Below are 17,198 nucleotides of genomic sequence, written 5' to 3'. Positions count from 1 at the left end.
GAGTGGACCAGAGTGGAGGCTGTTGTCCTGACCCACACAGAGGGTGTGGGCGGGAGGGCTCCAGCCAGCTGTCCAGCCTGCTGGCCTGGAGACCCGTCAGCCTCAGGGCTGCGAAGCCTGGCGGGCACAGGCTGGACGCATTCACGGTGCTGGTATCCGAGCCACCCCTGCTCCAACAGCTGCCCCCCACCGCTTGGGGTGTCTTCCTTCTTTCTGGAGGCATAACAAACACGGGACGGGGTGCAGTGTGCTGCCCTGTGTGCACACGGCGAATGTGTAGTGCACCTGTATGGCCAGCTGGGGTGGGTGCAGAGCAGACTAAGGTGCCCATAGCCAAGTCCTCAGGACAGCACAGGGACAGGACTTGCCTATGGGTCTGGAGACAGGCAAGCATCCTGCACTGTCCGGGGGTGGGGGGCCAAGGTCATCACAGGGGTCCTCGCACTTAGGAGGGAGAAGGGAGCATGGAAACCAGAGGTGTGGGGAGCAGCTGGCCCTGCCCAGCCCTGTACTCCAGCCCCTGACTCTGCGGGGCTCCGAGCTCAGATGCACCAGTCAGGCCGTGAGATGGAGGCACGAGCCCTGTGGCCTGCTGTTCCTGCAGCCGACAGAAGGGATTACTGCTGCCATGCCACAAGGACTTCCTCTCATCACGCTCCTGTCGGTGACGCCCATTCCAGTACCTTGTGCCCAAGGAGCCGTGACCTGTGTGTCCCCACACCGTCCCTTCACATGGCTGGGGCGGGAGAGGCGGCTGCCACACTCCGAGCTCAACCGTGCCCGCCAGGACCAAAGCTCTGGGGACACCCACGTTCCTTGGGCGTGTTCCTTGGGGCCTCGCAGGTCACAGGCGGGTCTGTGGTTCCCATACAGACCGCCCAGCAGTCATACCTGGGTTTCAGGGCACCCCCCCCCCCACCCCAGGGAACACGTCCCACCACCGCAGGGGCTCCCAGCGCTGTGCGGCGCCCACCGAGGCCGGCCCACGATGGGAGGAGAAGGCTAGACCCGATGGGCGGTCCGTGCTGGTGCAGGCTGTGCAGCCCAGGCACTGAGCCCAGACTCTGACAGCCGCAGCCAGCTCACGTGCCGGACGCCCCCTCGAGGCCCTGATCCATGCCCTGCGCCTGCAGCCCTGGCAGCCCCCTCCCTGACACCACAGGCAAAAGGAGCTATTTTCTCTGTTCCCGAGACATGCAGCCATAAAAAGGCGGCAGCCTGGCATCGGGGAGGGGGCAGCTGGTGCCTCTCAGTCTGTCGTGGGACAGCACAGATGGGGCCTATCCCCTCCCAATGCAGGGGAGCCTGGGCCCCCTGCATACAGCAGCAGCAGGCACAGCCCTGCTGTGTGCACAGGGAGCAGGGCCACCACCGGGTCCCCAGGCCCACATGGAGCCTACCCTAAAGGAGCACATGAGCAGTCTGCCCAGGCTGAAGCCCAAGTCCACTGGCCTGCAGGTCGGCCTCGCCGTGGACATGGGGGGGGCGCTCACGGGCAGCTTCTGCACAGCTGCCGGAGCCCTGACACCTGCAAGGAGGGGCCCACCAGCACCTCTGAACCATGCCCAGGGCGAGGCCCTGGCCAAGCACTTCACCCACATGAGCCCTGGTGGCGCCAGAAGGACTTCCAAGTCGGCATTCTCCTTGTACAGAAGGGGAAACTGAGGCACGGAGATGCGAGGTCCTGGTCCAAGGTCACCTTACTAGCCAGCACTGACCTTCCGCACTGGCTGGGACTCCTGGCCGGCAGGCCCCCTTGCCCAACCACCCCCACCCCAGCGGCTGCCCGCCTTGCCTGCTGGGCCCAGCAGGTGGCAGCAACGTCTCAGGCCCTGACGGGCAGTGGGCAGGGGTTGGGGACACAGCACAGCTGGCCACCCCACATTCCCACTGGCGCAGGCTGGGCTGGAAGCCGCGGGTGGAGGGAAGTGCTGGCCCCAAGTCCGTCTGGCTCCTGGGCCGTGTGCTGCCCGCCAGCCAGCCGCCAGGAGGCCTAATTTCAGGCACCGCGACAGTGGCAGCAATATTTTCAGAAAGGCGCTGGCCAGGGTCCCTGACTTGGCCCCATCCGAGGGACGCCTGTTTGGCCCTCCGCCTGAGCCAGCGGCCTGCCTGTCACACCGGGGGGCCCCTGTGGACTCTAGGGCTCCATCCTGTCGTCTACACAGCCTCAGGGTCTTTGTGCTGCCCCCCTCCCGCACACCCCTGCCGACTGCACCCCTGCCAGAGGGGTCTCCCCCAGCAGCCCGCACTGGACAGGACCCAGCAGTGCCTCCTAACACATAGGCCTGCAGCTGGACCGTTCCTTTCCTCCCGAAGGAGCGGCCAGTCAGGGGGCAGAGGTCGGATGCTTCACTCCACATTCGCTGAGCACCTGCGGTGTGTCCACGCCTACTACATGCTGGGCCCTCCCACAAGCCAGCACCCACTGCATGCCAGGCCCACCTGCCTGGACGCTGGGAGGGCCGCCCTGCTCCCTGGGGCCTCCCCAGCTGCCTCCTCCTGGAAGCCCGCCTGAGGAGCACCTGGAGGAAGCACAAGGAACCTCAGCACCGTCCGTGGGGACTGGAGGCCACTGTTCCCCCAGAAATGGCCAAACCCTGAAACAGCCCACCCCAGGTGCAGGCGTGTGCACAGGCATGGCGCTCCCTTCACCAGAGGCCCTGCAGGACGGTGGGGTCGCTCCGAGACCCCATCTCAATCAACGAGGAACCGCCACGTGCTTCACACACGACCCAGAAACCCACGTTCACGTGGAAGCCTGTGTCGGGAGTGGCCTCGAACAGGACACGACCCATAGTCTCCAGCTGCGGACCTCATCCACACATGCAACCCTCCAACCCCAAACGGAGCCACAAGGATGGCACAGTGGCCCACGGCACCAGCAGAGGTGTGACTGGGGCACCGAGCCGCGCAGGGGCCGCAGGCAGCTGACGACATCTGCCTCGGCTACGGCTTGCACACCCATCCCCCACACGTGGGACAGAGCTCATACGTGGCCTGTCCCTTACGTGAACAAGTTACACACTGATCTCTTCCCTGGAGCAGGGACACATGGCCTTGCTCCAAGGGGCAAGCGGGCTCCCTGGGTGGCTCACACTGCGGGTCGCCCTCCCAGGGCAGGAGACAGGCCCCCATGCCTGGTTGAAAGGTGTCCTCTGGGCGTAGAGCCAGGACCTGGGGAGACACCAGGGAAACTGAGGCCCACCTTGATCACCTCCCCAGAAGTACCAGGACCTAGTTTCAGGCCTATAGGTTCTGTTCCCTGAGAGGCTGCACGGGGGCCCAGCACAACCTCCTGCATGGCCAAGTCCATGTGCCCAAACCCGGTCCGCACGCAGCAGATGCTGCCAGGAAGCGGCCAACAGCAAATCCAGTAGGGGGAGGGCAGGGAAGCACGTCTGGCTGAACCCAGAGCACCTTCCCTTGACTAGACCTGCCCCAGCCGCCCCACGGATGCCTCAGGCATGGGGGGTGGGCTCTGTCCCTCAGGGAGCCCTGGCCCTGCAGCCCTCTGAGGCTCTCTGTCCACCACCCCCCACCCCGGGACACTCAGGACAAAGGCGGGGCAGGGCGGCAGCTCCGGACCGGCCCGGCTTTGCACAGACAGGAGGCAGGGGGAGGGGGTCCGAAACCTCGGCAGGAAGTGCTGTGTCTGTTGGTGACTGGGGGCGGCCTAAGCGGCCTGGCCCTCGGGACAACAGGGGGCATTGTCTGGTCTGTGAAAGGCGGTCACTGAGGCTGTGGATCAAGGCGGGGCAGAGTGTGGGGAGGGAGCCAGGAGCAGCTGTCTCCAGGGTCACCCCAGTGAGCTGGGCCGGGGCGGGGGGGGGTGCCTTCTCTCCACACACCCATGACCTTGGCCAAGGGCGGGGTGCACCAGGCTGGTGACCCTGGAGCCCCGGGCCCTGCAGCCTCCCCATGGCCCTCGCTCCCTGACACCAGCTGATGCCTGGCCTGTCCACGCTCTGATGCGCACGACCCGAGAGGAGCCACGGCAGGGCCCCAAGCCAGGCGGTCACCCCGGATGACACTACTACCCCAACTCCCGTCTGCCCCACGGTGCCTCTGAGCACACACGCCGGCCGCTTCTCAACCTTGATGCTCCTGAGGACTACTGGTCAGTCACTCTGCTCAGGCTTCCTCCAGTGGGGTCTGTGTGGCATCTCCTCAAGGCAAGGCGAAGCTGTGTGTCTCCGGCAGGATCGCTACAGTCCGGGCACCGGCGCCCCGTCCACACCAGGGGAGGCAGCTCTCGGCCAGCTGGGCCCTTTCCTCCAGCCCAGTGCACGTCCAGGGGAAGATGCTTCCAGATGAGCACGTTTCGGCGCCGCCTCCCCCCCCCCCAACAGCTTTGGCGCCTGGCGTGGTCCGGACCACACCTGCCCCGCTGGGGCCTTTGCCCGCTGATGGCCCCGCTTCCCCCATTTCTTCCTCGGACAGTGGACCTCCCTCTCCTGTCAGAAGGGCTGAGCCCTCCTCCCTCCGTGGCCCATGCCTGCCACAGGCAGAGCTTGCAGCCTTTCCTCTGTGCCCGTCTTGTTGCCCTCACATCCAGCTTTGGTGCCTGGAGCCCTTGCTCCCGGGAGGCCCGGCGGGATAAGCTGTGGGTGGCGCGGCCCACGCCCACCATGCCCCCTGCAGGTCCCCGGGGCCTCTCCAAGCTGTGGGCCTCACATGGCTCCCAGGGCTGGTGCCATTCCTGAGGCCGTCTCCCTTCCTCCTCGTGGGAGGGGGCGGGCCCACTTGCGGGGCCAGGTGGCGTGTCCTGCCCCCCACCCCCGGCCTGGGACAGGGCTCTGGCGGTAGCAAGTGCCCACAGGAATCCCCTGGTGCTTCTCCGAGGGCTGAGTGGGGGGGAGCCCGCAAAGAGACACCGCAGGGTCAGGGAGCCTCAGGGGTTTCCCAGGTGCCCCTGCTCCTCCCCCCCACCCCAACACGGGCTGGTGGCAGGGAGCTTGGTGGGGCTGGGGGCCTGCCCCCTTCCACCCCTGGGATGCACAGGCTTTGGGTCTAGGGGCACCTGGGGCCCCAGGAGGGCACATGGGGGGCACCAGGGAGGCCTCTGCCATGAGCAGCTGTTTGGGGCCAACGGGGCACCTCCCCACAGGATGGTGGCTTGATGCAGATCCGGGTGGTGGCAGGCGGGATGGAGCCCGGAGGGCTGGAGGGGCTGACAGAAAAGCCACGGCTCCGAGCCCTGGCTCAGGGCCCACCACCATGTCCCTCCTGCAGTCCCCTCTGTCCCTGGCCTGACGTCTCACTGCCGCCAGAGAGGAAGAGTGGCTGGCGGTGCCAGGAGCTTAGAGGAATGCCTTCTCCTGGGGGACCCGGGACAGGGAGGCAGGAAGGACCCCAGCTAGTCACGGGGTCAGTACCACCTCCAGAGCTCTGGAGGCAGGAGGCAGAGGGGGACACCTGGCCCTCACAGGCCCTCGCACCTGGAACGGACCCAGTCATGCAGAGGAGAGGTCTGTCGGGGCTGCTGCCCTGTGTGCACCCCCACTTCTGGAACCCAGACCCTGCTTCTTCCCGAGAGGGCAGCTCCGGGACCCAGCGGCAGGCCCACATCACACCTCCCAGCCTCCGTGACTGGGCCCCATGGCGCACCCACTCGGTACCACCTGGGCCCAGACCCTCCCACCAGCATCTGCTCCCCCTGCACACAGCCCAGCACAGGGCCACCTCCCCAACCAGCCAGGGTGCCCAGTGCAGCCCTGCCATCCCCATGGCAGCCGCCCTGTCTGAGCTGGGCTGCTGAGGGCCGTGGGACCTGAGCACCAGTCCACCCAGCTTGGTGTCAGAAGGACCAGACATGGGCCCAGACCAATTAGCCCATCCTCCAGATTCAAAATGAGTCTGGCAGTGCCAGGACTGGGGAGGAGGAGTAGAGAGACCGACACAGAGGGACAGGCAGAGAGGGACAGAGAGACAGAGACATAGGGACAGAGAGGGACAAAGGGACAGGGAAAGAGGAATGGAGACAGAGGAAGAGACAGGGACAGAGACACAGACAAAGACAGGGACAGAGGAAAAGAGAGGAACAGAAATACAGAGACAGACAGGAACAGAGAGAGACAAGGACAGAGAGATACACAGAAACAGGGACAGAAGGACAGGCAGAGACAGAGAGAGACAGAGACACAGGGACAGAGACAGACAGGCAGGGCCAGAGGGAGAGGCACAGAGACCAGGGGCACAGGGTGCCGGGCCTCACCTGCGGAGTAGGGCTCCTGCTTGTCCAGGTGCGTGAACTCTTGCCGCTCGTACTTGGCCCGGATCCACTGCTCGCGCAGGAGTCTGGGAGGAGAGAGAGCGTCATGCTGGGCCGGACCTCAGGGCTCCCGGAGGCTGCTGGCGCCCCGTGGGCAACATATGTGTCCACCACCTCCGGAAGGGGGAGCTGAAGGGCCGCCAGCTTTCATGTTTAAAATTGTTTGCCAATCGAATAGTTTTACTACTAAAATCTCTCCTTAAAAAAAAGTCAGCCCTAGGATGCCTGGGGGGGCTCAGTCAGTTGGGCGTCTGACTCGATTTCAGCTCAGGTCAATCTCAGGGTCACAGGACAGAGGCCTGCGTGGGGCTCTCCCTCAGCAGGGAGTCTGCATGAGCTGCTCTCTCTGCCCCTCCCCCGGCTCACATGCTAAAGTAAACAGATAAATCTTTGAAAACACATCAGCTCTAGAGGCGCCTGGGGACTCAGTCGCTGCCGGGAGTGGCTCCTGATCTCAGGGTTGGGAGTTCCAGCCCCGTGCTGGGTGTGGAGACTGCTGAAAGAATGAACTTAAAAAAGGTCAGCTCTAATTCACATGAGCGAATGCCGTCACTGAAGGCGTTAAATACAGAGCTTCACAGTCCCTCCCAAGGTGGTCCCACCATCACCCCAGAGAGGACACAGGCCCCTGCCGCGTGGGCGGGGCTGTGTGGCCGCAGGTGTGGCCTTCTGTGAACAGCTCGTGCACAGGGCGTCTGCAGTTCACCCTCGCTGTAGCATTCGCCCATCGTTGCCTGTCTTCCCGCGGCTCAGTCCCCTGCCGTCCCCGCCCCAGGCCTCCCTCAGGCTGTATCCCTCAGGTAGGACACAGTGGCTGCAGAGGGGGGCTGCTGTGCCCTGGCCCCCCTGCACCCCCCATGGACCCCAGGGCTCCAGCTCGCCCTCCCGTCCCTGCCGCCACCCTGACCTGGGCCACCCCATAGTCTGCTCTCTGGAGCCGCTCAGAGCCCTCTGTGGCCTTGGCTCTTCTGGTGCTGACAAGACCCTGGTTGATCCCAAGCTCAGCACCATCGGCAGCCCCCGGGCCCCCATTTTCCAACTCTCACAGCTGTGCCAACCCCTCCTGTCCGCAGACAGCGGCCTTGGCCGCCGTTCTTATGTCCCAGTCATGTCCCCTTGGCGGGCATCATGACGGAGATCGCTCAAGCCCTCAAGGGCTCTCTGGCTCTGGACCACGCACACCCAGGTGTGTCTGGGACCCCAGCACGGCCCCCGTTCCCGCCCAGGCAGGCTCACAGAATGCAGCACACGGGCCACCTCAGGCCTCATACAGGGCCTGTGCGGCCAAACCAGGCTCTGGGGGCCCAGCTCTGTGGGCGTGCACATGGTCCTGGGGCCACCCACAACTGGCGCTCCCAGGGGCCTCTGAAAGCCACCTCCTGAGCCCCTCTCCTGGGATTTACCGTCTCCTGGGTCCCAAGGCCCCAGGTCAGGTGCAGAACCAGGCCTTCCTCCGGGGTCCTCAGTCTCTGCCCATCTCTGCACAGACCTTCCCTGGGTCCCAGCACCCCTCCCTCCTCTTCTGAGGACACTCGGCATCACAATTCTGCCACCTGAAACCCTCATGCCCTCGTTCCAGGCCCTTCAATTCATCTGCAAAGACCCTGGTCCCAGGTGAGGGCCCTTCATTAGGTCCTGCGGTTCAGATCCGACCTGCCTGTTGGGGGACACCATTCAACTCCCGACAGGGTCTAGCTAGGGGACCCCGGGGAGTGAGCTCCCCTCCCACACCTGCTTCTCTGTAACACAGGACCCACATGCCCGGCTGCTCAGACACGTGTGCGAGCCAAGACCTGGCATGTCAGTGGGACGCAGACAGCTAACGTCCTTCCGTGGCCTTGTCCATACCCTGTCACACAGGGCACCCACCAGGGTCCAGGCCGGTGCCTCCGCACGGACGCTGGCCCCCGAGGCCCCACCCGAGCCTGGCACAGAGGCTCCCAGCCACAGCAGGAGGGAGCCCGGGCAGCAGCCACCCGGGGGGAGTTCCCACCCTGCTCGGCACACCAATCCCGAGCCACTCAGTCACCAGGGGCCCCGACATGGCCAGGGTGACCTTCTGAGGCCATCTGGCCCTGCCTCCTCCACCAGGGAAAACCAGCATCAAAGGGGGGTTCCCACTCTCCACCGAGCCTCATGACAAGGGAGCCCCACAGCCCCGGCGGACGCTGCTCTTGAACCTGAGATGCACCCTATGCTCTTGGGAGCTTAGGGAGAACAGCCTTCACCGCCTCCCCACTGGGGTCTTGGGGTCAGCATGGGTCCCCTGAACCCAGAGTAGCTGCGGAGCTGGGATGTGGGCTGGACAGGCGGCCTGGAGCTGGGAGGGCAGGGGGCGGCCAGCTGAGTGGGATGACCACCCCCAACCCTGCCCCGCCATGCAGTTGCCCTGCTCTGACCCCCAGAGCCCACCTCCCACATCCCCACAGCCCGTCGGGGGTGCCCCCAGTGCCAGGTAGGCAGTGGACCCTTCTGTCCCCCCGAGGCTGGAGAAGGACCCCTACAAGAACGTGACTGTTTACTGGCTACCGTGTCGGGTGCGGGTGTCTGACCGCCGTTCCTGACCGCCCTCCTGCCCCGCCATTCTGTCAGCCTCTGAGTCCCATGCTCTAGGACACTCTGCCCAAAGTCCCAGGCCTGGGCCTTCCCTCCTGGGGAGGTCACTGCCCTTGGCGCCTCGGTCTCCCCTTCCACAGGGTGGATAGCCCATCCCCGTAGTGTCTTTCCCTTCCTTTGTACCGCGGGGAAACTGACGATACACCCTCCTCACGTGGTGAGCCCACGGCCCCACCCAACCGGGCCCTACCGGCGCCCTCTGAACACTCCAAGGCGAACCCAGACCCATCATTTCATCTGCCGGGTTTCTGAGGCTGTTACGGGTCGAACTGCATCCACCGATCTCAAAAATATGTTGGAGTCCTAAGCCCCAGCCCCTTGCAGAAGGGCCCGTTTGGAAGGAAGACGGTTGTGGATTGATGAGTTGCAGTGTGTCAGGCCAGAAAATGGGGACGACCCCAGAAAGAGGGTCTGGACAGACACGAGATGGCTGTGTGGGACGCGTCAGCTGAGTCCCCTCCTGGGCTTAGAGCCCCACACACCTGGACCACTGGCCCCCAGGAGGTGAGACGGTGCATTTCTGTTGTGCGAGCCGACCTAGCTGGGCTCTCGTCCCCTCGGCCCCAGGAAGCCGGCACAGAGGCCCATCCAGCTGGGAGCCCTGCCCGCCGAGGGCTCCAGCCTCCCCCCAGGCCCCTGCGAGGGAAGCAGGGGGGCCAGGCTCGCTGCAGAAGCAAAACCGAGAGGCGCCCTGCTGACTTTCTTCCCGCGACGCCAGAGCTGAACCCGAGGGCAGTGGGGCGAACACAGGAAGGGGGCCCAGGTCCCCGCCTCTCTCTGAGTCACTGCCTGACACGAACATAACCTTGTCCCCTGGCCTTCTCGCCCGTGGACTCCAAGCCCCAGACAGGAGGTGGGGGGAGGGCACACATCCCGTGTTCTGTGGCCTCCCTGGAGCCCGCGGCAGACCCCTGCTCCAACAGAGCCCTTCTGCGGGGGGGCTTCACCCTACAGTTCATAGAGGGATTCAAACGACACCTCCCACCACGCAGGGCACCCCACACTGAGCTCAGTGTCTGCTGCTACGCACCGGCCTCGCGGCTGCCCAATCAACTAGCACTTCCTGCGAGGGGCTCGGACCCCAGCCCTGTAGGCATCTGCGTCCTCCTGGGCCTCGGGAGTTTGGCCTGGGCACACCTAAGTGCCTACTGAGTGTGGGGACAGTGGAAGGCTCAGCTCCCGCAAACCTTCACCTTGTAGAGGCTTCTGGAAGGTGAGGACTGCCCGGGGTCTGCTTGCTCCCTCCCAGGCTGCCCAGTTACCCGGACACAGCGCAGGGATGGATTCTGGGAGCTCTTCTCAGGGACCAGGACACAGAGGCACCAAACAGGTGTCCTGGCTGGGACGCGGCCTGGGGTCAGGCTGTCCCTTGTCACCCACTCCAAAGGGAGACACAGGGCATGCATGCAAATAGGCAGACCGCAGAGCACAGTCTGTGGCCGAGGTGATGAAATCAGGCTGCAGAAATAGTTGCCCAGCCTCACCGATTCCGAACAAGATGGCCAGGCGGGGCCTCGGGCTTCGATTTCCCCCTGAGTCCAGGTGTGGCTGGTGGTGGGGAGAGGCTCAGGATGTGACCCGGTACCTGCCCCAGGGTGGGTCCCTGGCAAGGGTCCTGTCTCCAGAGACCCTGCAGCCAGCAGCAGCACCTCCCCGGCCCAGGATGCAGGCAGGCCAGGTCCTCACCCTCCTTTCCAAGGGGACACCCGCCCCCAGGCAGGTGGACAGGAGCAGGGAATTCCCAGCGTCCAGCCCACATCCCAGGTTCTAACTAGCTTGTCTGCTGGGCTCTGTGTCACCCCAGGAAACTCACTCAACCCCTCTGGGCCCTGGAAGCACCCTTGTCCCAAAAGGGCCGTTAGTCACCAAGCTGTGGCTGAGCCACCAGGGACTCTGGCTGGGAAACACAGGGCAGTCGGGGGCTTTGGGGAACGCCCAAGGGACTGGGCCTGTGCTGGGGGGTGGCCCCCAGGGAGGGAGGGGATTCTGGGAAGTCAAGAAGTACTGGGAGAAGGGGCGCCTGGACAGGGGTGGACACTGCCCTGAGCTGCTCAGTGTCCTCCTCTGACCTCCTGGGGGCACACGAGGCCGCTGGAAACCCAGGCTGAGACCCAAAGGGAGGGCCCCACCACCCTCCCTCCCTCCAGTCACCAGCCACCATCCCAGTGCCAGGCTCTGGGGACCTGGTCACCCTCCCCAGCTCCCAGGCGGCAGCCACCGCCCCTCCCGGTGTGTCCTCCCAACACCAGCCCCGGAAAGACCCCCCCATGACTTACTGACAGTCGGAAAACGTGGGCCGGTAGTAGAAGGGAGGCACTTTGGACTCGTACTTGTCCCTTGCAGCATCGTTCCCGTGGGAGGCCATGAACTGCAGAGGGAGGATGGGGTCAGTGCTCCCAGAGCCCAGGCCCAGGGCAGGGGCCAGCCGACCCCAGGGCCCTGGCACCCCCCAGCCCCTCCTGCCCCAGGGAAAGCAGTTTGCAATGGCCTCAGTGACAGCACCTGCAGTTCGGCCAGGGGCCCTGGGGAGGGTGGGCCGGGTGCTCCTCACACCGCCCGGGGCTGCAGAGCTGCTCCCTCAGCCCATGCGGCCCCATCCCTGCCTCAGGCAAGGCCCGCTGTCCACTCCTCTGACCCACACCCCATAGGCAGCCCTTGATAATGGGTGCAGTGAAGGCCCTGAGATGGAGACTGGCCTGGGGAAGCAAGGTCTGTGTTCCCCCAAGGTTGAGGGGGAGTCAGGGTGGCAGGAGTCAGGAAGCTGGAGCAGGTACTACACAGGAAGCGGGGGTGGGGGTGGGGGGGAAGCAGGTGCAAAGGCCCTGGGGGCAGTGCTAGGTGTGTTGAAGCAGATGCCTCTGGCTGGGTTGGTGCGGGGAGCAGGGAGGGGACCAGTGGGGCCTGATGCATGGTGACCTCAAGAACAAGGAAAGCAGAGGGAACTCTTTCTGCTCCAATCCTGCCTCCTTCCTGACACGGCCACCCCCAAGAGAAAGCTTTTCTTCTAAAGGCATTGAGCTCTGAGAACGATCAGTTTGTGATCATGGCCGACCCAAGTGGGTCAACTGGAAAAAATCACCGACGATAAGACACTTCAGCAAAAGGCTGGTACCAAATTAGAATTTCAAAATCAGTTACTTTTCTATCTTAAAACCTCAATCAAGATCTTGGCAAAATATGGAAGAGCCAGCCTCGTGAGAAATGCTCAAAGTCTCCACAGAGATAGAACATCTGCGCCCCCGAGGGACGCCCCAGAGATCTTGCAGGGAGACACGCCTCGGAAGGCGGAGGGGCACACATTCCCTCCTGACATTGATCTCTGTTGTTTTTGAAGTTGTCAAAAAAAAAAAATTTTTTTTTACAGCTAGCAATGATTCTAAAGTTCATTTCAAAATTAATAAGCAAAAATGTTCTAGAAAATTCTGCAAATACTCTTCCTACCAGATACTGAGACCTGTTACGGACCGGAGAGCTGAATCAATGCCACCAGTAAGAGGTCCAGAAACAGATCCAGGAAGGTCTAATACTTGACACAGGGTTTAATGCGTGTCCGGATCAACGGGGTGGGGGGCTCATTTGCTGATAGACAGTTGGGGGAGGAACCTGGGAAACCAGCAAAGAAAAAGTGCTGTTGGACACAACCCTTCAGCCACAGGAGCTCCAGCTGAATTAAAGACATGATTTCCAAAATTAAACAGTAAAAGTAGTAGATGGAAGCCGTGGTATAACTTTAAGAAATGATTTTAGGAAAATACGGGAGAAAATCTTTCTGGCTTCGGATTAAGAAATGGTTTCTTAGATGTGATCCCAAAAGCACAAACAACAAAAGAGGAAAAAATGGAACTTCATCAAAGTTAAAACCTTCTGTGCTTCAAGGGACGCCATCGAGGGCACGCGAACATTAAGATAGATGGGACACGCCAGCCGCTGAAGGCCACAGTGCGTGGCTGTCTTGGTGCACAGTGGCCGGAAGGGGGCAGCCACGGGGCCAGAGGGCCACGCACCAGGTCTCCTTGCAGGTGCTGGGGATACGTGGAGCCAGGACGGATGGAGGCTGCCCTCCCCCGTGAACATGGTAAGTGCCACTGGGCTGTTCACTAACATGGTGGGTTGATGTGACTCTCAGCTCAGTAACAAAACACATAGCCCTACAGCTCCTGGAGAACATAAATGGCACGCTTAGCTTCGCAAACTTTTTCTTTCAAAAGGGAAGTTAAAAGATAACCCACAGAAGAAGAAAAACTATCTGCAAATACCGGATCCAACGAGGGACTCGAGTCCAGAACATAGAGAGGATCCTGTGTAAACGCTCCTCGCTCCAGAATAGAGAGACGACCTGTTTTTAAAGCTGGTAAAGGGGGGCGCCTGGGTGGCTCAATGGGTTAAGCCTCTGCCTTCAGCTCAGGTCATGATCTCAGGGTCCTGGGATCGAGCCCCACGTCGGGCTCTCTGCACAGCGGGGAGACTTCTTCCCCCCACCCCCGCCTGCCTCTCTGCCTACTTGTGATCTCTGTCTGTCAAATAAATAAAAATATTAAAAAAAAATAAAGCTGGTAAAGGGTCTGAACGGTCATGTCTCCGAAGGACACACACACACGGCCAGCAAGCATTGGAAGAGCTGCTCCCCACCCCTCACTGCCTGCGAGACCCAAGTCAAGGCCACAGCAGGGCCACCCGCAGCCGTGAGGGAGGCTGGAATCGGAGACCGGCCCATGAAGGGCTGGAGGGGACCAGGACCGTCCTGCAGTGCCAGCGGGCCTGCACCCCTGCGCTGGGCAGGCTGGCTCGTCCCCACCAGCACAGCCATGCCGCGCTGAGCTGGCCCAGGGCAGTTCCCAACAGCACTATTCACGGCACTGGAAAACAGAAGACCCATGCGGCCACCGCGGATGGGTGGGTACGTCAGCCGAGCATGCTCTGCCCACACAGCAGGAATTATTCCACGACAGAAAAGCGTGTGGCTGAGACACCTGCCACGCCGTGGATGAAGCCCAGACACGTGGTGCTCCACAGGCAGGGGGCAGCGACAGGACAGAAAGCACACCTTCCTGCTCCAGCGGGGGCCGGACAGCCATTGTGGGGGGCAGGGGGAGGGGCTGGGGGGACTCGTCTGGGGAAAATCTTCCTAGATCGGGCAGTGGGGGTGGCTGTGCAGTCGTGGGGGGTAGTGAAGCCCCCACCATACATGGCATACGCCTTCCGCCTCAGCGATGCCGTGATGAGTCAAACCGGCCTGAGACAGCGCAGGCCCATCGAAATACCTAGAACCCTGAAAACCACAGAGGACCAAAGATGAGACTGCATCAAAGTCAACAAGTTTCCACTGCAAAACCCAGCAGGAGCAAAGTCGAAAGACGACCCAGAAACACCGTCTCCTACTACCACCTCAAAGGGTTAAATCCCCAAATATAGAAGAACACGAGAAAGCAAGGGGCCAAGGGCGCGCAGGGAAAGCCACAGACTCTAGAGCATGTCACAAGTTGCTCAGTGTCCTTCAAGACCCAGAAATGCCACATGACGACCCCACAGGGACACAGCCAAGGAGGGACCCAGGGGCCAGTGCCTCGGCATGCTGCAAAGGCTCTCCTGTGGGGGAGGCACTGAAGCCACTAGGGCGGGGACTGCAGTCACGTGGCCTTGGGCCTTGCGCTCCCACGTGCAGGGACAGGCTTCCCGGAGCTGCCTGTGGTCCTGCAGGGACCCAGGCACACCTGCCCGGTGGTCACTGAACCTCCAGGCATCCGGTTCAATAGATCCGCGTCCGTAGGGAGGATGGGGACCCCATGTTCAGGGGCACCTCAGGGCCAGGCACCTGGGGGTAGCTCCTGGAGTCACACGCTCCCTGTGTGCATATGACCTCAGGGAAGCCTCCCGGGGCTCGTCACAGACAAAACAAGGTCTGTCCACACAGTGGACGTCATCCCCTCATAGAAGGAGCGAAGCCCAGATGAGCCAGCACGCTGGCGACCCGGAACGCAGGGAGCTTGGTGAAAGAGGCTGGACCCCAAGACCCCCCGGTGCCCGATCCCTTCCACAGAAATGCCCACAGTGGGCTCATCTGCAGGGATGCAGAGCAGACGAGTGACAGCTAGAGCCACGGGCTCCTTTCTCAGGGTAATATGTCCTACAGGTGACCTTAGTGACAGCGGTCTGTGAACACACTGAGGGCCGCCAAGTGGTGCGCTGCAGACAGGTGACCTGGGGGCCAACGGCACAGGACACGTCTCACCCCCGCAGGCCGCCCCCTCCCCCCTTGCCCTGTCCCCAAACCCCCCAGTCCCTCTCCCCTCCCCCCTCCCCCCACCCTCACTCCCCACCCATCCCCCTTCACACCCTCATCCCCATCCCTCCCCCTCCCCGCATCCTACCTCTACCCCTTCCCCTCCCTCCACCCTGTGCCTTTACCCCTCTTCCCCTCTGCCTCCCCAGCCCCTCCCTCTCACCCCTCTGCCCTGTATCCCTCTGTATCCCTCACCACCACCCACCACCGCCCCAGAGCACTGGCCCCAGTCAGCAGCCGGGAGCACCTCTGGGGTGTCTGAGCTGGGGGTCGGGCCGAGGGAACCCGGGGAGCAGCAGGACTGCAGGGTCTCCCCCCAACCCGCCACCGGCCCCACCTGTTCGCAGACCCGTACCTCCACTTGGGCCTCCTCCCAGGCATCCAGACGGACGGACTTCACCTTGCTGACCTGGGGAATGTTCCGGTGGATCCCAGAGCAGCTTAGACAGATGAACACCCCCAAGGTGTAGGAAGCCCAGTCGGGATCTGGAAGGCAAAGGCCAGATGCTCAGGGAGGCTCTGCCCCAGGGAATGAGGTACAGCCGGAACTCTCTCTGGCCTCAGTTTCCCCATCTGTGCCGAGGGGGGCTGGCAAGGAGATCCCGGAGGCTGACGGGCTCAGGTCCCACACGAGGACCCTCCTGCCTGCCAGCTCTGCAGATACCCTGGTGGACAACTCGTGGCCGTGGGAGACGTGCTAGACGATGCCACGTGGTTGGCGCCACATGTCAGGCATGACAGGGACACTGGCTTGGCCATGCACTTGGACACGCCCTGACATCTCACTCAACTGCAGAAAGCATCGGGAACCTGTGTGCGCAGCAACGTGCCAGGTGCAGATGGCCGCGTGGCCCAACCCCGGTCCAGGACAGGGGGAAGCATGCTGGCGACTTTTCCCATTGACCTGGGCTAGCGGTGGAACACGGCACGCCCTGTGCTGGTAACCCAGTGTGGGGCTGGGGGCCGAAGGAGGGAATCACCTTCCACTCGAAAGAAAAGCTTCTCCTGCCTCAGGCTGGTTTCAACCCAGAGGCCAGGAATCCGAGGCCTCTCCTCAGACACCAAAGGCGGGCCCACAGGTCCCAGCACTGCGTGAGAGGCCTGTCACAGGGGGCGTATGCCTGTCTGGGTGTGCCCGTGTGTACGCTAGAGGCGTGTCACAGGGTGTGTGCCCATATGTGTGTGCACAGGTGTTAGGGGCTGGGGCACCAGGCACCCCTGCTTTCTAGAGCTCTGGCCCTGGGGGTGCCCGGCCCTGGCCTTGCAGTGGCCCCAGGGCACGGGCCCATGCCTTGGGCCCCAGCCTCCCTCCCTGCCTGTTTGAGGAGACAAGGGCGGGCTTGCTGTGAGATCCAAGAGGGACGTGGGGGCCGGTGAGCACAGGGGTCCTGGTGGCTACAGGCCTTGCTCACTTTCCAGACCTGGCAGCCGAGCACAGAGTGTCCCTGTCCCCAGCCCCGCGACACCCATGGGGTGTACAACCTGCTCTGGGGTCCGGCCAGAGGAAGTGGAGGCCAGGAAGGCAGGTCACTTCTAAGTGGCCCCCAGAATAGAGAAGTTTCAGGAGAAAAACAGCCACGTCACCGGTGGGCCCCATGCCGAGCACCACGGGCCGCCTGTCCGTGGGGGCTGGGGATCTTCCCAGCCCTCACCTCGATGCGTGTTTAGGGGGTGGGGTGGCTGGTGTAGGGTGGGACTCCTGGTGAGTCTGGGGGTGCTGGGGGGAGGAAGTGACCCCACACACCGACGCAGGCTCCTGCCCAGGAACTTGGAGGCTGGTGCTCTGAGACCCACTGGGGCCCCAGTCCCCGCCTCCATCCTGTGCGGGGTTGGCTGACATCAGCCTTCCACTGGGGCCAGCCCAGGGAGCCCGCGGCCTTGGCCTTGGTTCTGGGGCCTTGCCCTGCTTGGAAGAGCTGTGAGCAGAGGGGCGGGACGGACCACCAGCCCATCTCCCCTCACCGTCCCGGACATGCCCACCATCCACCCCCAGCTCCCTGCTGTCCCCCCTACGGCCCCTCTGCCTGC

The 17,198-nt window shown here is 63.1% G+C and overlaps 1 protein-coding gene across 2 annotated transcripts in view; it reads right to left on the bottom strand.

The window, feature by feature from the left end:
• Positions 1-17,198, bottom strand: part of ADAP1 (ArfGAP with dual PH domains 1) — a 51,051-nt gene that overhangs the window by 10,780 nt on the left and 23,073 nt on the right. For both annotated transcript variants that reach the window (XM_045994135.1, XM_045994134.1), the window contains exons 2-4: positions 15,526-15,656; positions 11,167-11,258; positions 6,218-6,300 (exon numbers count right to left, since the gene is read on the bottom strand). In XM_045994135.1, coding sequence (XP_045850091.1) covers positions 6,218-6,300; positions 11,167-11,258; positions 15,526-15,656 — 306 coding nt within the window. The remainder of the gene's footprint in view (positions 1-6,217; positions 6,301-11,166; positions 11,259-15,525; positions 15,657-17,198) is intronic.

This window comes from Meles meles, chromosome 21, assembly GCF_922984935.1.
Source record: "Meles meles chromosome 21, mMelMel3.1 paternal haplotype, whole genome shotgun sequence".
NCBI classification, from domain to species: domain Eukaryota; kingdom Metazoa; phylum Chordata; class Mammalia; order Carnivora; family Mustelidae; genus Meles; species Meles meles.
The sequence above is the reverse complement of the archived record's forward strand: the minus strand, read 5'-3'. Positions and strand labels throughout refer to the sequence as shown.